Source organism: Tyto alba, unplaced genomic scaffold, assembly GCF_018691265.1.
Source record: "Tyto alba isolate M040663 unplaced genomic scaffold, T.alba_DEE_v4.0 Super-Scaffold_8, whole genome shotgun sequence".
NCBI lineage: Eukaryota > Metazoa > Chordata > Aves > Strigiformes > Tytonidae > Tyto > Tyto alba.
The window spans coordinates 1,271,180-1,293,085 of NW_024881329.1; the positions used below are offsets into that span (position 1 = coordinate 1,271,180).

General features: G+C 45.8%; 1 protein-coding gene across 2 annotated transcripts in view; it reads left to right on the forward strand.

The window, feature by feature from the left end:
- Positions 1-21,906, forward strand: part of CRACR2B (calcium release activated channel regulator 2B) — a 48,015-nt gene that overhangs the window by 4,567 nt on the left and 21,542 nt on the right. The window contains exons 1-6 of one of the 2 annotated variants that reach the window (XM_042785461.1): positions 13,887-13,960; positions 15,089-15,344; positions 15,956-16,067; positions 18,865-19,036; positions 21,257-21,403; positions 21,713-21,803. In XM_042785461.1, the coding sequence (XP_042641395.1) occupies positions 15,132-15,344; positions 15,956-16,067; positions 18,865-19,036; positions 21,257-21,403; positions 21,713-21,803 (735 nt within the window). In that variant the 5' untranslated portion in view covers positions 13,887-13,960; positions 15,089-15,131. Of the gene's footprint in view, positions 1-13,886; positions 13,961-15,088; positions 15,345-15,955; positions 16,068-18,864; positions 19,037-21,256; positions 21,404-21,712; positions 21,804-21,906 lie in introns of those variants that run through there. The other variant, XM_033003496.2, reaches the window with a different exon arrangement.

Genomic DNA, 21,906 nt, shown 5'->3' on the forward strand with positions numbered 1-21,906 from the left:
GAATAGCCAGGCATTGCAGCTGTGGGGAGGGTTGCAAAGCCTCTTTAAAATGTAGAGACTTGATGCCGGAGCCCAAAAGAGAAGGTGAGTGCACCCCAAGGGACGGTGACATCGAGGGCCTGAGAGGTGTGAGTGAAGGGACAGCCGCCCAGTAACCCTGTGGGCAGAGGACTTCTGCTGCGTGTTCCTGTGCCAGTGTCCTGCTGTAGGCTCTGGGGTTGACGTTGCTCCGTGAGCAGCTCCATCCACTCGATGCCCTCTGAGCAGGGCTGTGGGGGTGCCCTGGTGTCTAGCAGGGCTGAGCCTCTCTTCACAGCAACGCTGGCAGAGCCTCTCTCTTCACCAGTCAGGTTTCTGAAGTTCAGAGGTGTCTGTTGTCCTGAACTGTGTCCTTCTGTCTGAGATCATGGGAACTAGGAAAAGAATTCGGATTTATTGGAGGGAAAAAGGACACGTGCAGATACCCCCACAAATGTACACCTTTCTTCTATTGCATGCTTTGCTCTTGTGCTTGAGAGCTGCCTTCCCTCTTCCTTGCCCTCACTGCCTCTTAAAGGAGTTTGCAAGGTCTCTGCTCTACCCTTCCTTCCTCTGCCAGACAGATAGCCAGAGGAGTAATCCTCTGCTCCAGTACAGATGCAGTACAAATCCCTTTGATTTAATGCATTTCCTATGGCACAAAAAAAAGAGTCTTTTGCTTCCCATGCAAATCTGCTTGCTTAGTCGTAGCTGCTAAATGCAAATGGACCACTTGTAGCTGTACCTCTGAGAATAGTGGTGTGGGCTTTATGTAAAGCATGGAGATAAGACCTCAGGAGCTCAGAGTGTAGAGCAGTACGCAGATTTGTGGTGGAGAGAGGTTAGCATGGCTGTAGTTCATTCACAACCTGTTTCTAGACTCATGAAGTGGATACTAGGCAGGGGGGATATTTCAAGCTGTTAGTATCAAAGAAATGAGCATTTATAGAAATGGATTAACATTTACTAGTTCTGGGGGGGGTTGCTGGTCAGTTATTCTCTCCAATCTCTCCTTACTACCTCCCTGCTGCATCCAAGTGCAGAACCACCAACAACTGCGATTTGGTGACTCAACATGTTCTGACGCCTGGATCCCTTTCCTCTGTTCAGGCTAGGCAAATAATGTTCAGTCTGTAAGCATGCTTGAGAGCTCTTGCTGTTGCCCTAGATATGGGGAGCTGTAATGATGCTTAGATTGGCTTAATCCAATTCGATCTGAAAATCCACGTCTCTGAACAATAAATGTCGTGTGTGGTGGGGGTGGTATTCAGGTGTCTTTACTAAATCAAAAACCTTTTTGGCATCAGTGGATGAAGCCTTTTTCTTTTCAACGTGTACCACTAAATACACAGGATATATGCAGTATGGTTGAATTAGCATTACTATGGGAACCATAACTTTTTGTATTTCCTGACCTTTATCCATGTAACGCTAAGGATTCATTAATGTGGCTCCAAAATGCTATTTATTTTTGTGTGTTTGATAAGCTTTTTTGTTCTGGTCAGTACTAAGAGAAGCTTTATAAAGGACCCCAGGCAGAGCTTAGAGGCAAGACAGCCTGCAAGGTGCAGAAGAGTAGTTTGTTCCCTTTTTTGTGCTGTTCTATTAGCATCCCAGCTGAGACTGTGGTTCAGTGTTAAGCATCACCTCTGCAGCGATGGTAAACAAAATGGTAAGTAAACTCTCCTGCTTAGAGGCAGGTACCTCACTTGGTATGGGTTGGTTTGGTTTTTTTTTTTTGCCTCAGCTACACTGCTAGAGCCTGCCCCAAAGGATGTGTGGTCCTGGGGCTGAGGCAAAGCTGAGTCCGTGAGCAGCGGTGAGGTGATCGTCCTTGTCTGAGGGGAGCAGAGCTGCCCTCTGGCAGCACAGAGCCCACCCAGATGGCACAGGGGAGTTCACTGGCCCTGTTAAACCTGTACTAAAGACAAAGGTGATGGGTTGTAGTAGTCTTTAAGTCCATTTTTTAGTCTGGGTTTTGAAATAACCGTCTTAAAATACAGGGGAAGGGACCCGCCTTTAACTTTGCTTTCTGCAGGTCATATCATCGCTCGCTGCTGGGAGGATGGGGCTATTTGGAGCTCCTCTGTTTGCAGGTTGAGGAGGACTCTGCTGTTCAGATGCCAGCTGGAGTCTTCTCAGTGGGAATTGGTGGAAGAGTAGGTTTTGTTCTCTGTAGAGCCTGGGCTTGCCCGCTCATGACTTGTATGGCAAAGCTTGTTTGCTGGGCAAATATTATCCTTGAGGGCTGACACAGAGGCATTTGGGGCAGGGGTGAGCAAAGGGGACAAAACCGTACCAGGAGATGAAGAGCCAGCCTGCCAGGATCTCCACATGCTCTTTTTTTTTTTAATTTTTCTTTGTCCCCTTCCAAAAAGTCCTTGGGCTTAACTAGTGGGAGCTGACAGACACAGTTGAGGGCAACTTCATGCTGCCTGGAGGTCCTGGAGCTGCCACTGAGCGACAGATCCCCATCAGTATCTCCAACTATCAGCAGGCAGGGGTGGCTTTGCTTCCTTTCCATGGGGCTTTGGGACAGAGGGACGCTTTGGTCAGTGACAGGGTAGAGGGTGGCATCTCTGGCTGCTTTAGTGAGAAAGCCCTGGGGTGTGCACCCCACCCCTGGGGTGCGTTTTACGCTACCTTGGAAAGATGCTCCTTGCACTGTTATCTAATGCTTTGCCTTTCTTTTTTTCCTAAGCAATCTGTGCTCCTCATTGTGAAACAGGTTGCCAGCTATGTAAAAGTGGAATCAAACTTGATGTAGGATTCGCAGGGGTAGTTTGCAGCCCTGCCCTCATTGAAATTGGATGGGAGGTAGGCAGCAAGCTACCTAGAAGCACAGCTAGGGTTTCTCAGGGAAGGTAAGTTCAGCAGGAGACGAGGGATCATCTGCTTGCTTACCAACCTTCTTACTTCTCCTCTTGCCTAAGGAGGCTCAGAAACAAGCCCTTCTACTTCACAGCTGTGCACAAGGCAGGATTACAAGGAGTTTACCTTGGGAGGTTAATGGCAAGTTTTCCTGTGCTGCTTTCTGTGCTGATGGCTACTAGCCTATACTGGAAAGGGGATAAGATGCGTAGGAGGTGTGGTCTGCAATGCTCCCTAGCCTGGACCTGCTCTGATACTCTATTTACAGTGGCGGTGTTCGTTCTCCGCTAGCTTTTTGCTGTGGAATATCCTGCCGGTTCCAGGGAAGGGCAACAATATTGTCCAGCCACTCGAGGTATTTGGGAACACCTGCAGAGAGAGAAGATGAGGCTGTGCAATGGGGTGGAAGGGAGGGAGGGAAGAAAGTCTCTGTCATTTGGGCAAGAAATTATTTGAGAAGGAAGTCTGAACGAGCTTGCGAGTTGCTGTGTCTCAGCAGTTTCTCCCTAGGAACTTTCTGTTCCAACTTCCTGCTTTTGCTTTAAAGCAGCAGAGTAGAACTTGCTGAGTGCAGTGGCACTGTAAACCGCTGCAGACAACAGTTGTTATTCCCATGATGCAGGAAAGAGAATTTATCAATTGGTTTTCAAGAGCTGGAGGTGCTTAATTAACAAAAGGTTAATGCGTCAGTATGGATCATCCAAGGTCTTTGCAACTGTTGAACTGAAGAAACTTGCTCTCCGTTCTGATATGATTCTGCAGGTTGCTTAACTCTTTATAGTGATTTACTGATATGGGAAACTGCTGATTTAGAGTAATAGCTGCAGTGGTTACATTTTCAAAAGTAAAGGGGGAAAAGTGCATGCTTAGAATGTGTGGGATTTTGATGTTTTCTTATGAAATGGATTTCTTGAGCTGGTTAAATTAAAAACTAAGGATTTTCTGCTGCATACTTTGTGAGGATTTAAGAAATTTTTCTTTAAAAACATTTGTCAGGAAATTTTCCACTATGTCTCATCAGCACACCTACCCGTTCCATCCCCCCTCGCCCACCCCTTTTCTGTAATCTTATATCAGTGTTGCTGCTGTGGGCTTCTGACTCAGTGACAGCTTTTTTCAGAGGGGAATGTTGCCCCCCGCCCCTGAGTAATTTCACCTTTCCAAGACCAGTTGTTTAAATTGAACAAAAGCACCTCTCAGACAGCATCTGCTTCTGAGTTTGCTTGCTTTCCTTGCTCCTTGCACTAGGGTGTGCCTGGCATGCGGGGAACATGTGAGCTTCAGTTGCACGTGTTATCCCGCTTTCTAGAGGAGCAGTTGAGGGCTCGTGCTGCTCAAAACATTCTTTAGCTTTCTGTCTTGTAGACATCTGGAGCTTCTAGTATTTTGTTATGATTGTCCTCCCTGAATGAGAACGGGAGAGGATATTTCTGGTATCTTGTATGAGATCCTGGGATTCTTGGGCATTCAGACCAATCCTCTCTTCTTTCAGGAGAGGGAATGGGAGTGTTGACTCCCTGGATCCAAGACTTTACTTATGGCTTCCTCAGTGATCTGACAGCCAAGAGGTGTCTCTACTCAGAACATGGATTTCATCCTTTTCCAGTGCACAGATTCAGGAAGGGTGTTTTGCATAGCACAGCCAACACCACCTTAGTTCGCAGGAAAGGGTGAATCTTTACTCTTATACCCACTGTTACCGGGGTAGAGCCTTAGCTGAGAGGTGACCAAGTGTCACATACCTGTGCATATGGTCATTTTCATCTCTGGGAGGCAGAGAACGGGTTAACTGTTTCCTTAGAAATTGGCTTCACCCAGCTGCCTCAGCTGTTTGTTTTAATAGCATTTGCAGAAAGGTCAAACTGTCCATGGGTCCCATACATTGCCCCTGGGCAAAACCAATACAGCACCAGCCACGGAGAGGTTTCTACAGGGAGCTGTGGTGCCTAGAAATCCTCTCCATATTCATTCCTACTTGTTAATCTTTGCAAACTGGTTTTGTCCTTTGCAGATTCAGAATAGTGAGGTAAAGCTTCTCCCCCTGGTTCTGTTGCTAACATGCAGCCCAGAAAAGATCTTGGGGGTGAGATCGCTGTGTGCAGTTCTCAAAATAACGGAGGTGAATTTCCTGGGATGAGGAAGAGATGCTTGAACTTCATGCATGCCCCCTGCAGTTGTAGCCCTCTGGATAAGGAGGTTTCAAGTGCTGCAGAGAACTTGCTGGCTCAGGTGGAGAAGAAATGGCTGGCTATCACACGTATTCAGTAAGCAGTGTGAGTGGGTGCTTTACCAAAAAGAAGTTTCCCCTTTGAAGGGCGATTAGGTTGTCTGATATTTTGGCTTCATATTTTACCTGTGCATGTGTGTGGTGGGGCAGCTATTTGAGGACAACATAAGGCTATGAATTTTTGTTTGTATAAAGCTGATCTCAAGATCAAAGATCTTGCTCAACAAAGATAAGGCTCTTGTCCTACTTCTGTGAGCTTATGCTTAACGCTACTCCAGGTGAGATGGTACCGTCACAGGATTTTTAGCCTCTGTGCAAAGAGGGCACTGAAGCAGATGAGGAAGACTGTCAGCTGTCCAGGAGGGGCTTTAGCTCAGGGCAGTGGGTGGCTGTTGGGAAATTTAATGAAGCGACAGAACAAGATTGGGAACCAACTAGAGGCAGAAGTCAACACCCTTCTTGTTCAGCATCCTGAGGCTGGGTGGCAGAAAGATCATCCTTCATGAAACTAACAGCAGTTGTTTCTCTCTCTTGCAACAGAGGTGAGAAGGAGTGAAAAGATGCCCAGAGAGGGTGACTGACTTGAACAGTGATTCTGTTGGGTGACTGTGCATGGGTAACACCAGCCCAGGACAGTTTCTGCTGAGGTCAGACAAGGTGCGTGGCTGCCATAGGGAGATTCAGCTCCATGTTGGAAAGGAAAATTTTTGTTCTGGTATTACACAGATAGCTAGAATCTGAGGACTCAAAGGGAGGTCTGAGTTGAGTTCGGCACCCAAGTTATGGGTCTGATGGCAGTGATAGTTGTGGGGAGAAGCCTAGGGTTTTTTTGCTGTTGAAGTAACAAGTCCAGTTCATAGGACTGTCCTTGGTGAAAATGCACCAAATGCCGTGGTTCTTTTGACAGAAGGCTGTGTACTTGGAGAATGGCTCCTGCTGCTGAGAAAGCAGCCTCTATTCGTGCTGAGGAACGGCCAGACTGAACCAGCACAGTGTCTTCAACAGCAGCTAGTGGCAGATACCCTCATCTTCCCAGCATAAATGTATAACAGCACTTCCTAGTACACTTTTTTTGGCTGTTTGTGGCTCAGAAAATTTTCTCCAGAACAGATATTTGGTGTAGTAGTCCATTATGGACAAACTCAGGGGAAAAAAAAAAAAAAAAAAAAAAACAAAAACCAAAAACCAGCCACTTCTGCAGCCCATAGATACCTGTGAGATCCTCAGTGTCCCAAATCAGCAAGTCCCACATTCTAATAACTTGCAGAGAGGTGCTTCCTCCTGTTTGATGTGCCACTGCCATCACACAGTTATCTGAAGCTCCTGGATTCTTTTCTTTAAGAAGACTGGGGACAATTCTTCGCCAAGCTCTGCCATTTGGGAGTTGGTTACGCAGGCAACTCCACAAACCCCACATTTTTGCATTTGGAGCTCTGAGTATCCATTACAACTTTTCATCCACTTATTCACCAAAAGGCTGTTTCTGCATAATATAATTTTACCCTTGAAGTACTTCAGGGACACTGATGGAGTGTGTCTAGCTCTCCACTAGCCCAGGGCAGAGGTATGCATCCTTCTAGCCTGATTTTTTTTCTGCAGAACACCAAGTGTGGTTACATTCCCAAGGACTGGGGAAGAACCGTGTGTACCGGTGCCTCTGCTGCTCTTGGTGTGTGAAAGGAGTCTCCACAGCAGTGTTTCTGCTGACGTGTCCTTGCAGAGCTGCAGCAGCCAAGGTGGTGCTTGTCATGCGTTGAGTTTTCCCAGGTCACATCTTGGCTGTTCAATAACCAGTGGCACGAGCCCAGCCGAGGCGTGCTGACTTCTGGTTGTTGTCTCGGGTACAACTTGCTCTGCACGCAAGCGCTCCCTTTGCTAAAGGGGCAGGTAAAGCAGGAGGAAATTGCCAGTGATGTTCAATTAAACAAGCTGAGGAGCTGCCCTGGATTTGTGTAATTTCTTGTAAAGACTATTTGAAGAGCTTTAAATGCCAGCTTAGATCTGGAGCTTGTCTTCCTTATGGGGCGTTCCTGCCTGCTGCACCAGCTCTTGGAAAAGTGGAGGAGAAGAGAGCAGGAATCTCTTTTGCCTGGGCTCCCAGTGCTCAGTTTTTACTTTGAATCAAAAATGATCCAGCATGTCTGATGTCAAGTGCCAAGTCCTCTGTCGTCTTTCCTCCTTTTTGCACATCTGGGCTGGCAAAGAAAGTTTATTTGCCTCCTGCCTGCCTGCCTGGCCCATAGCTATCACCAGCAGAGCAGAGCACTTACTCTGCAGTCAACATGCTTGGTATTATGCAGGCGTAATCTACCTGCTGATTGCTCAACTCAAACCAGTATCTACCTTCAACTTCACAACACTGTTAGCAGCGTTCAGCTAATGTGAATAAAGGCTGTATTGTCTCTTCACAGCTTAAATATCCTGTCTTTCTCAATTATGTCCTTGAGCTAATTGTTTCTGTCCTTTAACAACCGCATATTTGTGGTAGAACATTAACAGCAGTGGCATCAGTGGGAAACTTGATACTGCTCAAAGCCTTTTCTACTTGATCAAGTAAATGATGTTTACTTACTGCTGGCTAACCATGTCCTTTGTGGATGTTCAGCATGATCTCCAGCCTGTAAAAATACAATGAATTCCTCTCCTTGAAGCCAAGGGGTACAATATTGCTGTTTTTTCCATTCTTCTGCTGCTGTGGTATATAAGATGAATCTTTGTGTTGCAATATTCTGTTCTGTCTCTTTAAAAAAATTTTTTAAAGTTTCAGGAAACCTGTAAGCCTTTATAAAATAAAGGAATTGGTAAAAATTAGTTGTTTTTAAACGAGCTGTTGCTATTTGTCATGTCTTACTGCAGGCATGCTCTTTATTTTCTGAAAAATCAGCTGTGTGCTAGTTAGAGTGACAGATCCAAGACCATTAGCTGTTTATGGAAAAAATGTGATTTGGATTTTGTTTTTAATTGCTGAGAATTACCTCTTGGCCCAAATATTGTTGGAGGAAAAACTGATGCTTTCTCTCTCCACTCCCCGAGCAAAACAACTCAACCAAGCCAAACCCCCGATTAGTAGGAGCGGTTCCAGTGCAAACACGCGCCCTCAGTGTTTGCAGTGCCAACACTGTGACACTGTGCCAGTGTGAGAGAGCTGCAAAGTGTCACTGCATTGCGATGGGCATAGCTGGGGAGCAGCGTGTGGGTGTGATGGAGGATTTGTAGGGGACAGAATATTGTTTTGGTACGTTGTGGATACCTATCTGTGTTGAAGACTTATTATATTGATGGTTCTTGGCACGTGTTGGTGTTTTCTGTTGTGCTGTTGAATCAGAAAGCATCAGTGAGCGCAGTTTTAAGACGTTTGTTTGTTCACCTCTTGAAATAAAAAAAGGGAACTGTTACCAATCTCAAGTGGCTTGCAGATAGGAGCATAGAGTCTGCATCAGGCAGGTTTCTCTGTGGCAAGCTTTTTTCAGCAAAGATCAAGACGTTGGTATGATAAGTCATAAAGAAGCGTTCCTCTTTGATGAACTTTGGTGAGGGAGAGAGTGAATTGTAGAAGACCACCTTTTTTAAGATGCTGTTCTGAGGGAGCGCCTTGCAGCTGTCCGTGTTTCGGACGATGCCTCTGTATCGTACTGGCATATCTCATGATGAAGTCATCCATCGATATTGCAGCATGGGTTAGCTCAGGGCCATCAAACTGGGCTAATCTCCTGTTGAGTAAACAACACAAAGGTTCCTGGATTCGTTCCTGTTTCCTTAAAGGGATACAATCAAGTGCAGGCAATTAAAAGAGAGAAAGAGAGAGTGAGTGAAGTGCAGCTCTAGATATTACACCTGATTTCAGGCTCTCTGCCCAGGGTGTGTATGGGTTTCTTAGGGTTTTTGTAACGAAAAAAGCCCTCACAAAACAATTGATGTTTTCCTAATTTTTCAGTGTATTTCTTTTCCTGCCATTTCCTTTGGGAAGGGAGAACCCAACAACCACCCAAACAAATTCCAAACAATGGAAACAAATTTCCTAGAGAAGAGAAAGAGCAAAATTAATTTTGAACAAAGCACACTGAGAAATAACTCTTTTCTTTCTGCTCTCCTCCCAGCCTTTTCAGGAACCGTGGAAGACCCTTTTAAAAAAATTTCCACCAAATGGGTGTCCAGTTCCTTTGAGCAGCTTTTGGAAATTCAGTCTGTGTGGAAGCCAGGGGTCAGTGTCATTCCCTGGCAAGACCTCTGCTCTACCTTCACCTACTTAGATTTGTATGGCTGTAATTTTGTCAATGCATTTAGAATATGTGCTTTTTGCATGTAACTAGGATAATAATTGTAAATATCTGTATTTGATCACTGAATTTCACAGTACTATAAAATCTGGGATGTGTAGATATGACTGTGTCCTACAACAAACACTTGATACTAAATATTGACTTTCAGGATATTGGGAGGGAAAGGAAGGTAGAACAGAGCAAGTGGCATATGTTTGATAGGAAATGGTATAAGGACCTGTGAAGCTTTTATTGCCCTTTTCTTTTAAAATGTGGGTGTTGCTCAGCTGCTCCTGAGTGATGCTCCCATTCCATGAGCAAGCAACGCATGCTTTGCACTACTGCATCTTGACATGCTTTTGCTGTGCATTTGTTATTTGCTGAAGCAACAGGCTTCTGCTGCAGGGATCCCTTACTCCAGGCTTTCATCTGCTCTTTGTGTTATGTCTTCTCGTGCATGGGATCAAACCTGTCTCATCCAGCGTATGCATCAAGACTGTGACCTGGCAAATTCCTTCCTTTAAAGTCATAAGACTCTTTTTCTGCACCAGGAGTAGAAAGGAAATGGGGCGTGTTCTTCTGATCTGTTTAAATAAATGGCTTAAATATTTAGCTTTAGTATGGGGGTGTTTTTGTTGTTTCTAATAATATTGTCTTGGGCAAAGATACAGGAGGATGTCCTTCGGGAAACTTCCCAGCAAGTATCTGAGCACTTTAGTTTATGGTACATCTTGGACACCTATATGTATCTATAATGATTCTTCTTTAATATTCCCTTCTACCACCGTGTTACCAAAAATTCAGTGGCACAGGAAAGCAAAAACCTGCTTTCCCTTATAGCTTTATAGGACCCAAATATTGGACTTGCTTTGTAATCCTGGGTAAGCCACTTAGCCTTTGTGCTTAGTTTTTTTCTTCCTTCATTAACTGTTGATTCATTGTCTTGCACTGGGGCAGGAATGCTGTGGATTCAGCATATGAACAGTGCCCTGTGGTGACTGGGGTCATCTAAGGACCAGCTGTGGAAAATTTGGCTGCACTCCCCACTTTCCTCCTTGTCACTGAGCTGTGGAAAGAAAAAAAATACCTGAAACCCAAAGTTGTCATGTGCACACGGTGGTCATGGTCACATACTGCCTGTTGATAGCATTTTAGCCATGACTTTACCTCTTTGATACTGCTTACCTCTACGACAATAAGCTTTCTGAGACAATAAATTGGAAACCGTGACCCTGTAACACTACCTTGAAAGTAGTATCTTCCCTTTCCAGGAAAAGCACCTTGGGCCTGTTCTTGTCTTTGTTGAAATTTGCAGTTTCTTCAAGTTCTGTGTTCCAGTTTTGCATTCTTCAACTTCGAGGCTTTGAAACTATTTTGATGCTTGAGTTTCACATGTAATTATCAGTCTCCAGGAACTGAGTCTTAAAATAAAGTGCCAGCTGTCACAAGCATCAGAACCAAATTGGAGGAGCTGACAATCTATGAGCACAGGCAGGTGACGTGACTTACCCAAGGCCATATGGCAAGCTGAGCCAGGATTAAAATTCAGGTCTTATGATTTCCCCAAAGAATGCCATGCCCATGGGATCCGGGTGACTTTCTGTCCCAGCTTTGCACAGGACAAACTTCAGTTTATGCATCAGGTGGTTAAAATATGCATGCAGGACTGGTGTGAGTTACTTCTGTGTAGAAATACAAGGCCTGATGTTAGCTGTCTTTACTGGCAGTCGAATTTCCCATTCTGTGTCTGAGAAGATCCGTGTTTGCTTTCTAGGCTCTGGGAAGGTTGTCTGGCTGGAGCAGGTGAATTTTTGCTTGCAGGGCCCCAGCATACACTGTGGTAGGAGATATCTGGTCTGATTCCACAGGTCCTGAAGACTGGCTTTCTCTCGAGCTCTGTATCAGGTTGTTCAGATGTTGGACGCTGCCCAAAGCTGGACTGTGCAATATCAGAGTTGACCTTGAGCACAGGCAGCCAAACCCCTGGGGTGGGGGAAAAGGGGGCTGCAGAACCACAGGTACCCAGGCTGGCCAGGGCGATTGGCATCTGTTGGTGCCCCCATGTCACTGGCACTTCCATCTTCCTGGTAGATCTCCCAGGCCCTGGGAGAGGAGTTTTTGGTCTCTGTCATGGTTCCCAGATGTGAAGGTGGCAGGAAACACTTGATTGAGCAGAAGCTGGGACTCCGTCTCTTGTGGAGCGGGCGCTGGTCAAACCGTGTACCCAGAAAACTGGAATAGTCCCGTGAAGCTTTGTCAGCACCCACTGATTGCAGCAGGCACCCCATTTCTATCAGCACTTTCATGTGAACGGTGTTTTCATATGGATTCAAAGGGAGGTTGGACAAGTGTCTTGGAAGACGAGGGAGGAGCCACATGAAATTGCCCCAGGCTGACAGTGGCTAGAAGCTCACAGATCTCTTTGAGGGAAGCCTTTTCTGTGCTTGCTCTGCTGTTACTCTTCCCTCACCAGCCATTTATGTCCACTGTTGAGGGCAAGATTCTGGGCTAGATGAACTCTGCTGCGTCCCATTGCGGATATTCTTATGATGGAAATCAACAGCCCAAGATAAAGAGATTGTCCTGACTCCAGGCTATGTGAGGAGATTCATTCTTAACTGGTGCAGATTCAATGACTACCTTGTCCTGCCAGAAGACACCTGGAAAAATTAATCCTGTCAGGAAATTTTGGTAACAACCAAAAGTTTGCAGTGATGATCTGTAACTGGGGATGGTATGACAGCACTTGTTAGACCGAGGTCTGCTTTGTGCCTCACCTCCATTGTTACCATGCAATGCCCTTACAAACAGGGCTGGAGATGAGCTTCTCAGTCAAAGGGCTCTGGGAGAGAAGTCCATCAGAGCTGCAGTGTATTTCGCTTACTGGGTCATTCTCTTATTTGCAGCTTTATTCCTCTAAAAGTGCTGTCTTGCCATTGGAAGAGCCACATCTGGCTTGAAGAGACTTGAAGCAGCTTGAACAAGAGACTCTGCACTCTGAACACTAAATTAATGGGCTTGGTCTTTTACATGTGAGTGAAATCCTTTCAGATTCTTGTCCATGTCAGGCCCCCAGCTCCTCTAATTAAGAGGCTTTTAGCTCAGCCAATGTTTGAGAGCTATAGTACAGCTGCGCTTTTGCTAAAATGAGGAGATGCTAGAGGTAGGGATGTGATGGGTCCAATTTCAGCTTGCAAATATGTCTCAGAAAGAGAACAGAATGTGCTCCTTGTACAACCTTTTGTTTGCTGCAGCAGAGCTGGGAGACATCGTCTGCATGGACTGCTCTAGCTTTTGAAATAGAAATGATGAAGCTGAGAATAAGAAAGTAAGATCTTTACTTCTGGGGACCTCAGAGTCTCTTAGGCAGCTAGAGGGATGTTTCAGAAAACATATTTCTTACCTGTGCTTTTTCTTATTCTGTTTTCTGCAATCCTGGGTGGCTCTTGCTTTGAACTCCCGTTCCGTTTCCTCCCCTGCAGCCGCCTGCACTCACCGTCTGGTACCGGGTGCAGCTTCTGCTGAGACTGTGGCTTCGTGGAAGGAATGAGTCTGGCAAAAAGCTTCAGCAAGGTGGCCTGTAGCAGCCAGTAATTGTCATTCATCAGCATGGCTATGTGATTCCTCACTGTAATCACCTATAAAATCTATGCAGCATAAGATATTTGGGTATTTTTTTTTTTTAATTTATTAATGTCAAGGCCAGCTTCGCAACTTTCACTTGAATGTGAAAAGTAAGCTGGGGTTCTTTCCAACTTCTGTGCTACTACCACGTACAGACTTGCCATCAGAAGCAAGCTGACTGTCCAGCTAATGGATAGAATCAAGCTTTGGACTCCTAATTTTTCTGTGTTTGTTCCATAATGAAAAAAAAAAAAATTCTTGGTATGAGAGTTTATTTGAAAAAGAGCAAGAGAGAAAGATACTTCTTGCTTTTCATGCTTTTTTGCCTCCTTTCCTCTGCAGTATGCCCAAAAGCTTGGGTCCAGCTCTGTGCCCACTGTTTGCCAGGGATGTCTACTTGACTAGCAACATATAACAGTACCCGTTTATAGGTAGTCTTCTGCAGAGTTTCAAATAAATATCTTCTCAAGTGACACTAAACAGAGGTGCCCTGAAAAAACACTGATTTGAAAGGGGGAGCGAAGCGTTCTGGTTGCTCTTTGAAGCAGAACCACCCTCTGGCTCACGAACCAGCAGCAATAAACGGAGTCAGATAGTATGGTACATAATTGCCTTCTTTTATGTCAGCTTCATATAGTTCTCGCATGTGACATTCTTCCTGGCCATCATGCTTTTTATCCTCCCATTGTACTAAGAGTGCAAACAGAATTAACTTGTTTGTTATCATGGCATCTGTATGTGGCTTTTAATTTCTTGAAGATTAAAAAAAACACCAACCCTCAAGCCCTCTTTGTCTAGCACTGTTTAAATCTGCTCTCAGCCTGCTTGCACAGCTCACTTCTGCCCTGCAATGCAGAACACAGATCTGCAGAAGAAGTCTAAAGCAATCAGTGCAACAAGGCTTAAAAGATGTGGTGGTGTTGCTGAAGAAAAGCTGTGTGGAGGGTGCTACGTGGCATCAGTAAGTCGGAAGGGGGGTTGGGGTAGGGGTGTGTTGTACACATCTTTACAATCACAGTGCTGTGCTTATAGGGGTGCTCTCATTTCTAGCCTTTTTGGTTTATGTACTTGTAAGTAGTGGGAATTATTTTCTTTGGCCTCTGAAATGTCTCCATAGTTGTGTGGTTTCCTTCCTATAAAGGTGAACACTTCAGATTAAAATTCTGTTTGGCAGTTTATGAGGTCTCAAAACAGGGACTGGAAGGCAAGGGGGGCAGGAGTACCCAGCTTATGAAATTTTTCCCAGTGTAGGAACTGTCTGACCTTTCTTTGTGCTGTAATAACATGAAAGAAGATAGAGTTACTATTTGGAAAGCAGTAACAAGAAAATGTCAGAGGTGGAAGGCCAGCTAGGGGACCTGGGCGGGAGAGGCTGGGAGAGACATTCCTTCTTCTCTTTCCTCGATCACTTGCACAGATCTTCCTCCTATCCCACTCTGGGTTCTTGCAGTCGTGATGCAGGTTTGGTGTTCAGAGGTGGCACAGAAAAGCAACAGGGGGAGGAAAAGCATGTGTTATTACCAGAGGAACCAAGACCAGAGAGAAGCATCCTGGTCAGGGCATCCAGGGAGCTGTGTGAGAGCTGGGAGTTGGCCCTGCTCGCAGTGTTTGGGCCTCCGGTCTCAGCTAATGTGGGACAATCACCCTCCTGCTCCCATGCAGATTTACCTGCATGCTTTAATATTCCCTTCCCAACATCTTGTCTCCACTGAAACCTTCCCTTGGGACCTGGCTTCCACCAGCAGAGAACTCTTGACTGCCCTGGAGGTCTGCGTCAGAGGAGGAGAGATGCTCAGTGCAGGGTCTGGAGCCCATCACCACGTGGAGGGTTACAGCTGTGTGGTAGGCTTGGTTACACCCATGTGTGTACAGTGTGTACCTCTGAGGCAAACTCCCTCCCTTCCTCCCCTGCCCTCAGTAACAGATCGTAGAATAGTTTGGGTTGGAAGGGACCTTTAAAGGTCATCTAGTCCAGATACAGATACTGAATATTGTTCTTTCAAACCAACAAGGCGTGTAAGTAGATGTTGTGTGGGGTGGAAGTGGAGAGTCATGTTTGACTGAAGTTTCTCTGTTTCCTGTCCCACAGCTCTTCCATTCGCCCCTGCCCAGGGGGAAAAGACTTTGAGAAGATGGAGAACCAGAGCCGAGCACTCTCGGGATATGTCCGCTGGGGAGGAGCAGAGGAAGGGGGTGAGGAGGATGGTGTGGCTCCCGGTGCTTCTCCTCACAGCCAAATGGACAAACTGGAAGATGTGCAGGTGGAGATGCTTGAGAAGGCGAGGGAGCTCTTCCAGCTGTGTGACAAGGACCAGAAGGGTTTTATTACAAAGGTGGACATGCAGGTGAGGGAAAAAATCCTTCCCCTTTCCTGGGAAGAGCTGTAAAGTCATGGGTGGCAGAAGAGGCGAGAACGTGGCATGTCTTTACTTTTGGCAGGTGTGGGTCTGCACATAGGCTCTGTCTCATTCAGATTTCTGGGAGCCAAACTCTGCCACAGCCAGCTGCTGGGAACTGAAAATCCCAGGAGGGCCTTGAACCTCCAGGGAATTCCTGGGACAAGTGGGACTGCAATTCCAAACCTTTAAGGAATGCATAAAAAGAAAAAAATTTGCAACAGTTCCTACAAACATTAAGCATGCAGTGGATGAGAAAGCTAGGGGGAAAAAATTTTTGGTTTAATTTAAAAAAAAAAAAAAAAAAACAAAATAATCCAAAGTTCCCTTTCTGAAGTCTTGGTTGAATCATCCAGTAGTGGAGAGTGTCGCCATATCAGTGGGTCCCAACAGGTATTTGTGTCACCACTCAGCTGTACTGGCAGACTGTCACATCCTGGCCAGGATGCAGTGCTGAAAGGCATGACTGTGGGCCCAAGCTGAGGATGGCAGGGACAGGAGCTAGTCACAGGGAAGACCTGAGTCATGCTTTAATTTTGTTTGTTCTTTTGTATTTGCAGCGGCTCCAGAGTGAACTGCCCCTAACCCATGAGCAGCTGGACACTGTTTTTGACAGCTTAGAACAGAACAATAATGGATACCTGACACCTGTGGAGTTCAGCATGGGACTAGGTAAGGACTTGAACAGAGGCAGAGGAAGGAAAAAGCCCACCTGTGATGTTTTATGTTGGTAAGAAAGTGCAGTGGTTCTGCTGAAGCTGTACCAGCCATGCAAGGCAATGCCCCATGCTTATGTGAGTATCACTGGAGAAGGTGTGTGTGCAATACTCCCGTCGCCCTTCCGGAGGCTTTGTGTTGCCTTCTTCCACAGCTGTTACCTGCCTACCTCGTAGAGCCAGCTTCTGAACATCTCCTGCTGGAGATGGCACGTGCTGCAGCCTGTATCTGGCTATGTGAGCCCCAGTTGTTCATCTGGAGAAGGATCCTTGTTGGATAAGGGGACAGAAATATGCCTCTTGGCAACTCTCTCCAGCTGGTAATAATGCTGTTGAAGGATATTAGCAGGAGTCCTGTTAGTAGGTCAGCACACTAGCAAGTGAGCTTTTGTTTTCTTCTTACTGTTGTCTTTTCCAAACACTAGGATAATACTAATCCTATACCAGAGTCATCATCCAGCAGCACAAGCAGTGCAAGAGGTGTTAAGGAGGAGGAGGAAAGACTATAGCGCTAATAACCTTTGTTGTAGGTGCTTAGTTGCCTTAGCTGGTTGTAAGCTCTCAGAAAATCTGCACCCTGTTAGCACCTTCCTTGGACATGTAGAGGTGTTAACTGGATCAGGTCAAAGCAAGTGAACACAGGTGGTCTAGGGTTTTCAGAAGTGACTGAGACAGCTCCTGAATTGCAGTGTCCTGGTTGCTTAGATTGTGGCTGCTCATGGCTTTCTCACAATTTAGAGGAGGTGGGGGCTTTTTTTGGTGCTTCAGTTTAAATGGCTAGAAACAGCCACCCCTGAAAGGAGAAGCTGTAAAGATTTCCTTGGAATAAACAGGGAAAGCTGTGTCTTGGGCCAGCCTGTTCAGGGAATGTGTTAACCCACTGAGTGCCTGCTGACTCTGCCCGTTTCTGCCTTGTGCCCCTGCCTGCAGGGGTGAAGCCTTGTTGGCTGGTTCTGCTGCCTTTGCCAGGAACAGGACTCATCTCAGGAGTGTGGGCTTTCCTGCCCAGCACTGTGGAGAAGGTGCACAGGCATCATTTGGGCACTTTAGCATCCAGAGTGCCCTCTGTGTTATGACTTGGTTATTCCAAAATCTCCTTGTTTGAGCCATTTGTCCCAGTGATAGCCATAGATAGACATCATGAGGGTACCCCCTTCAGTGCCATTGCTGGGAGAGGTAGGCAAGATTTCTCTTTGTATCAGCCACCAGCTGTCAGGTATCACCCTGTGTTGGCAGCCTGGCTCTGTGGGACTTGCTTTAGTCTAGGCTAAACACTTAATTTCTGCATTTCTTTTCCTTATGGACATTCCTTGTGTCTGGCTTCATTGAAAACCTTTTCAGACTTTGCCCCTAACTCAACAGTTTTGCCTGACATATTGCTGTCTTCCTTCTGGAATGTGCAGGGGGGAGATCAAGGGAAGCGACTCCAGCTGCAATCACGTCTGCTTTTTGAGAGGACTCCTTGCACGGCCTCTGAGAGGTTACAGGGTGCAACTGCACAACTGACAAAAGAACATACATTTAAATTGTTCAATTTAAAGCAATTTGAGATCCTTCTAGGATGTCAAAACAATCTTCAGATCATTCTCTACCTCAATTTTCCCAGCTGTAAAAGAGAGATAATGAGACATAATGACATTCCTTAAAGCAGATATCCAAAGTGCTTAGTCTAAGCCCATCTCCTTAATTAACTGTCCGAGCCTCAGGCTTTAAGCTGAGTAGGGCCTGTATCTCCACACTGCAAGTGTTTTTTACAGCACTTTTTAAGAGTGAGAGTGAAGTGGCTAGATTCTGGACATACAGAGCAAATAAGTGGTGGAGTTAAAAGTCTCTTGATGTACACAAATAGTGGATATTGTTCCCCTTAGAGCAGCTTCATGTTCTCATCTGTGCTCTGAACATCCTTGGCTCCTGGCCTTGTAGTTGGGATGTAATTTCTGCCTTTTGAATGAAGCAGATATGTTTTGGAAAGGAGGAGTAGCTGCTGATGGAGGTCTGACCTCTGTATGCAGGATGGGGGCCTGCATTTTGGATAGGATGGCCTGATTTGTTTCACTGAGAAGAATTTGTTCCCAGCACCAGTATTTGTCACACGCCTTGCATATCATGAAGTTCTCATGGCGTTAGTGTCTCAGCATGAAACAGGATCCACATAGCTGGAAGCCATCTGTGCAGGGGATAGGACAGAAGGGGGTGCTCAGAGGCTAAGTTCATTTTGTTCAGACACTCTACGCAATCCTAGCAAGAGGCAGTCCTTGTCCTGTAGCACTTGAATCAGAACAGATGTAGCACATGAGAAGGGAGGGGTAATGATCTCCTCCTCACTTTTTTTTAAGCTGGGGATCTGAGGCACAGTGCGACGCAGTGCCGGGCTTGCATCCCAGAGGGAGCTTGTGGGGCCACTGGCAACCGAACCCACAGTGCTGTTCCAGGGGGGTGAAGTGACCTAATGCCACATGCTGAGAATCCAAGGCCGTGGGTAGTAGATCATCTTCACGCAGATGTGAGCGGAGCCCTAACAGCCTGTTGTTGGGCTGGGAGCCAGTTTCAGTCCCAGCGTTGCAGACTGGACACTGACATCACTCAGAATGTCAGAACGGCGGCTGTTTACTGACCAGGAGCTGTATTCTACACCAGCAGTGTCCAGGCAGCGTCCCACGGAGCTCTGTCGGGCTGCCATTTAAATAGCAGCTTATTAAATGACATCCAATTTGACTTTCCTTATTCTCTTTCTTCCCTTCTCCTTCCACCAGGAAAATTATTAGGGATTGAATTGTGTCAGGGGGCTGGGAGAATGGATCGCTCCAGACATGAGGAGACCTTTGAGTCAGGCTGGTCAGATGACTTGGACCCGGCAGATGATGATGAAGAGAAACGATTCTGTTCCATGATGGAGCAGCTTGGAGCAGCCCAGATGTTTGAAGAGTAAGTAGGGGAGTCTCATGGCATAACTTCTACCCTGTTTTGATCTTGTGATACCAAAACTTCAGAGTACCAGGAAAGACCAAAGATGTGAACTGAGCTGCTTGCTCTCTGAAGCACTGCTTGGGCTTTCTGTACTGCTATCTTGGGTTTCCATATGCTTGGTAACAAACGCAGTGAAGTCTGGGTTTTCCCATCAGTTACCAATTCCTTTTAGTGCCGTGCTTTTTGCAAATATTTTCCCAAACTAGAGTTCATACCACGGCTGTAAAATGTAGCAGTTGGTGGCACGGAAGCCCATCTGCACACAGCAAACGAGAAGCGGCATATAAGGGTTAGACAAGGTAAGGGGGATGAGTGTGCTGCTGTTCCAAAATGTTGTGTGACTGCTCACATTTGTTCAGACAATCTTCGTTGTAAGAGTCCCTGTGAAAGAGAGTCTGTGAGATGCCAAGCTCAAGGGGCTGACTGGGACTGGGCTGATCTTGAAGAGTGTGAAAGGCTAAACTGGGCAAGGGATGCTCACCTGAGCCTTGAAACTTTATATTAATGCGCTTGCGTATGGCCCCAGTAGAGTCTGCTGGCCCCAGTGTCATCCAATTCTTTTTTTTAGGTCCTTCCCAAGTGAAGCATTATGCGTAACTGGGTCTTACTGATGCACATCTGCTGGGACTGGGGTGCCCAGCTGCACCTGTAGCAGCTCTTTTTTTTCAGGCATCCTAGTCCGACAGTGTTGCCAGTTTGCAGGGAGCAGCCCCGGTAGGGGCAGGAGGCGGACACCATGGGAGACAGAAGCTGAGAGTGAAGGAGTTTATGGCTTTCAGAGCTGCATCTGTCACAAACCAGATTTTTTCTGTCTCATTTGCATTGTGATGCAGAGCACTCGCGTGTTTCTTTTAATGCTAAACAACTTCTCCTGACCTGAAAAATTCTGCGAAGCTGTTATGCCTCAAATAATGGGGTGACACTGTGAAAGATCATATTACTGTTCTGGAAAAACAGTGTCTGCTGTTTATAACTCTATTTTGAGAAGCATCAAGTCTGAAAGTGGTATTATTTATTTTGACCACTTGCAGTTTTATGCAATGAGTTCAGTAGCTACTTCATGTCATTCCTTTGTGCCAAGCCAGCTGTTGTAGAGAAGTAATATAAAAGAGAAGCTAGCTGGAGTCACAGCAGGGATGTGAACTATCTTTGCTGGTTTTGCTAGAAATAAATAGTTTTGTTTACTAATGGGATTCAATATGTTCTTTTATCTAAAACACAAAGTTTTGATGAAGTGCTAGTAACTTTTTCAACTTGGGACAGAAAAAGGAGGCTATCATGCAGTGGTGGCAGGAGGAATCAAGAGTTTTTTGGCTGGGTTTTTTTGGTTGTTTCACAAAGACTATTAAAGGAGACAAATACGTAGACAAAGAAAAATACCTATTTGGATAATGCCTATAGGTATAATTATTCTGTATATTTCAAGGTGTTTCCTCCAAAGTACTTAATGGATTTAAGAAAAGATTCAAAATAATAATAAAAAGCTTTTCCCTCAAAAGAAGCATGAAGTGATGTCTGCAGGCTTATGACTCTTTGGGAAGGATTAAGTTTGTAAGTGCTGTGTTCCAGTTGTGATGAATTAAATGCCAAAACAGTCTAATCATTATTGGAGGCTCAGAAAAAGAAGACTGGGTTTTCAGGGCTTCCTCTACTATTATTCTGATGTGACACCTGAGCAAAGTTGCTTCTTTTTTCTTGTGCCTCAGTTTTCAAACCTGTAAAATAAATAAAGGAGGACAGTAGCATCTACCAGTACAATCCTGGTGTGAGAAAACCACCTTTGTGATGTGTGCTAAAATCCCTGGGCTGTAACAGTTTGCTGCTTGTCCATAGCTCACAGCAGATTTGCTGAATGTTCATCTCTTCGAGTCTTGGTTTAGACACCAAATGTGTTATTACTGAATACTTGGAAAAATAATCATTCCAGGTTTGCTTTCTAGCTGACTTTTCTTTTCCTCTTTCAGATAAATTCCTTTATTTTAACCTCGCAGTAGATCTCACTCCACATGTGTGCTCTATTCCTGTCCAGCTTCCCTCTTCACTATGATGGTGTCATGGAGGTTGTCCCAGGAGAAGGGCAGTTGGTCTGCCCTGAGTGAGTGTTGGAGTTGGAATAATAGGCCGTAAGATGACACAGAAACTCACTTGCTTTCCTTCTCTCTTGTGTGCTTGCTCCAGTCCACGTGAGATTCGGGAGCTCTGGGCTCGGCTACGAAAGGAGCGTCCAGAGCTCTTATCCAATTTTGAAGAGTTTCTGTTGCGTGTTTCATCATACATAAGGGAGGTGAATCATGAAAAGGAGTCTATGGAACAGGCGTTGAAGCGGTAAGGAGACCTTCATGGCCATTTACTGTCAGCAACCAGCTGATAGTTGGATGCTTCCTCAAATGCAAGGAGAGACTGCGTTGCAGGTTGCAGAGATTTTTCTTGCTGCAATAAAATGACTCTTTATCTTGAGCTGATCCCCACAGGTTTGTTTTGCATCAATGTCCACCCATAACATTTGGTCTGGTTAAAATCCCACTCAATGCCACACAGCAGTTAGTGGGAGTCTGTTTCCCCACTCCTCCTCTCCTGTTTCCTTTCTGTATTCTCATTCTCTCTCCTGACCTGCGTGCACCGTGCCTTTTGTAGGAAGGAGACAGACCATGACCGAGAAGTCAGGTGCCTTTATGAAGAAATGGAGCAACAGATCAAAGCAGAAAGGGAGAGGCTGATCTGCCAGGTACCCCATCTCTCTTGGCTGAAGTCAAACTTTCTCTGATCTGAAACAGAGGTGGTGGCTCACCTGGCCATGGAACAGCTGTTTCTGTGCTGGGTGCTGTATG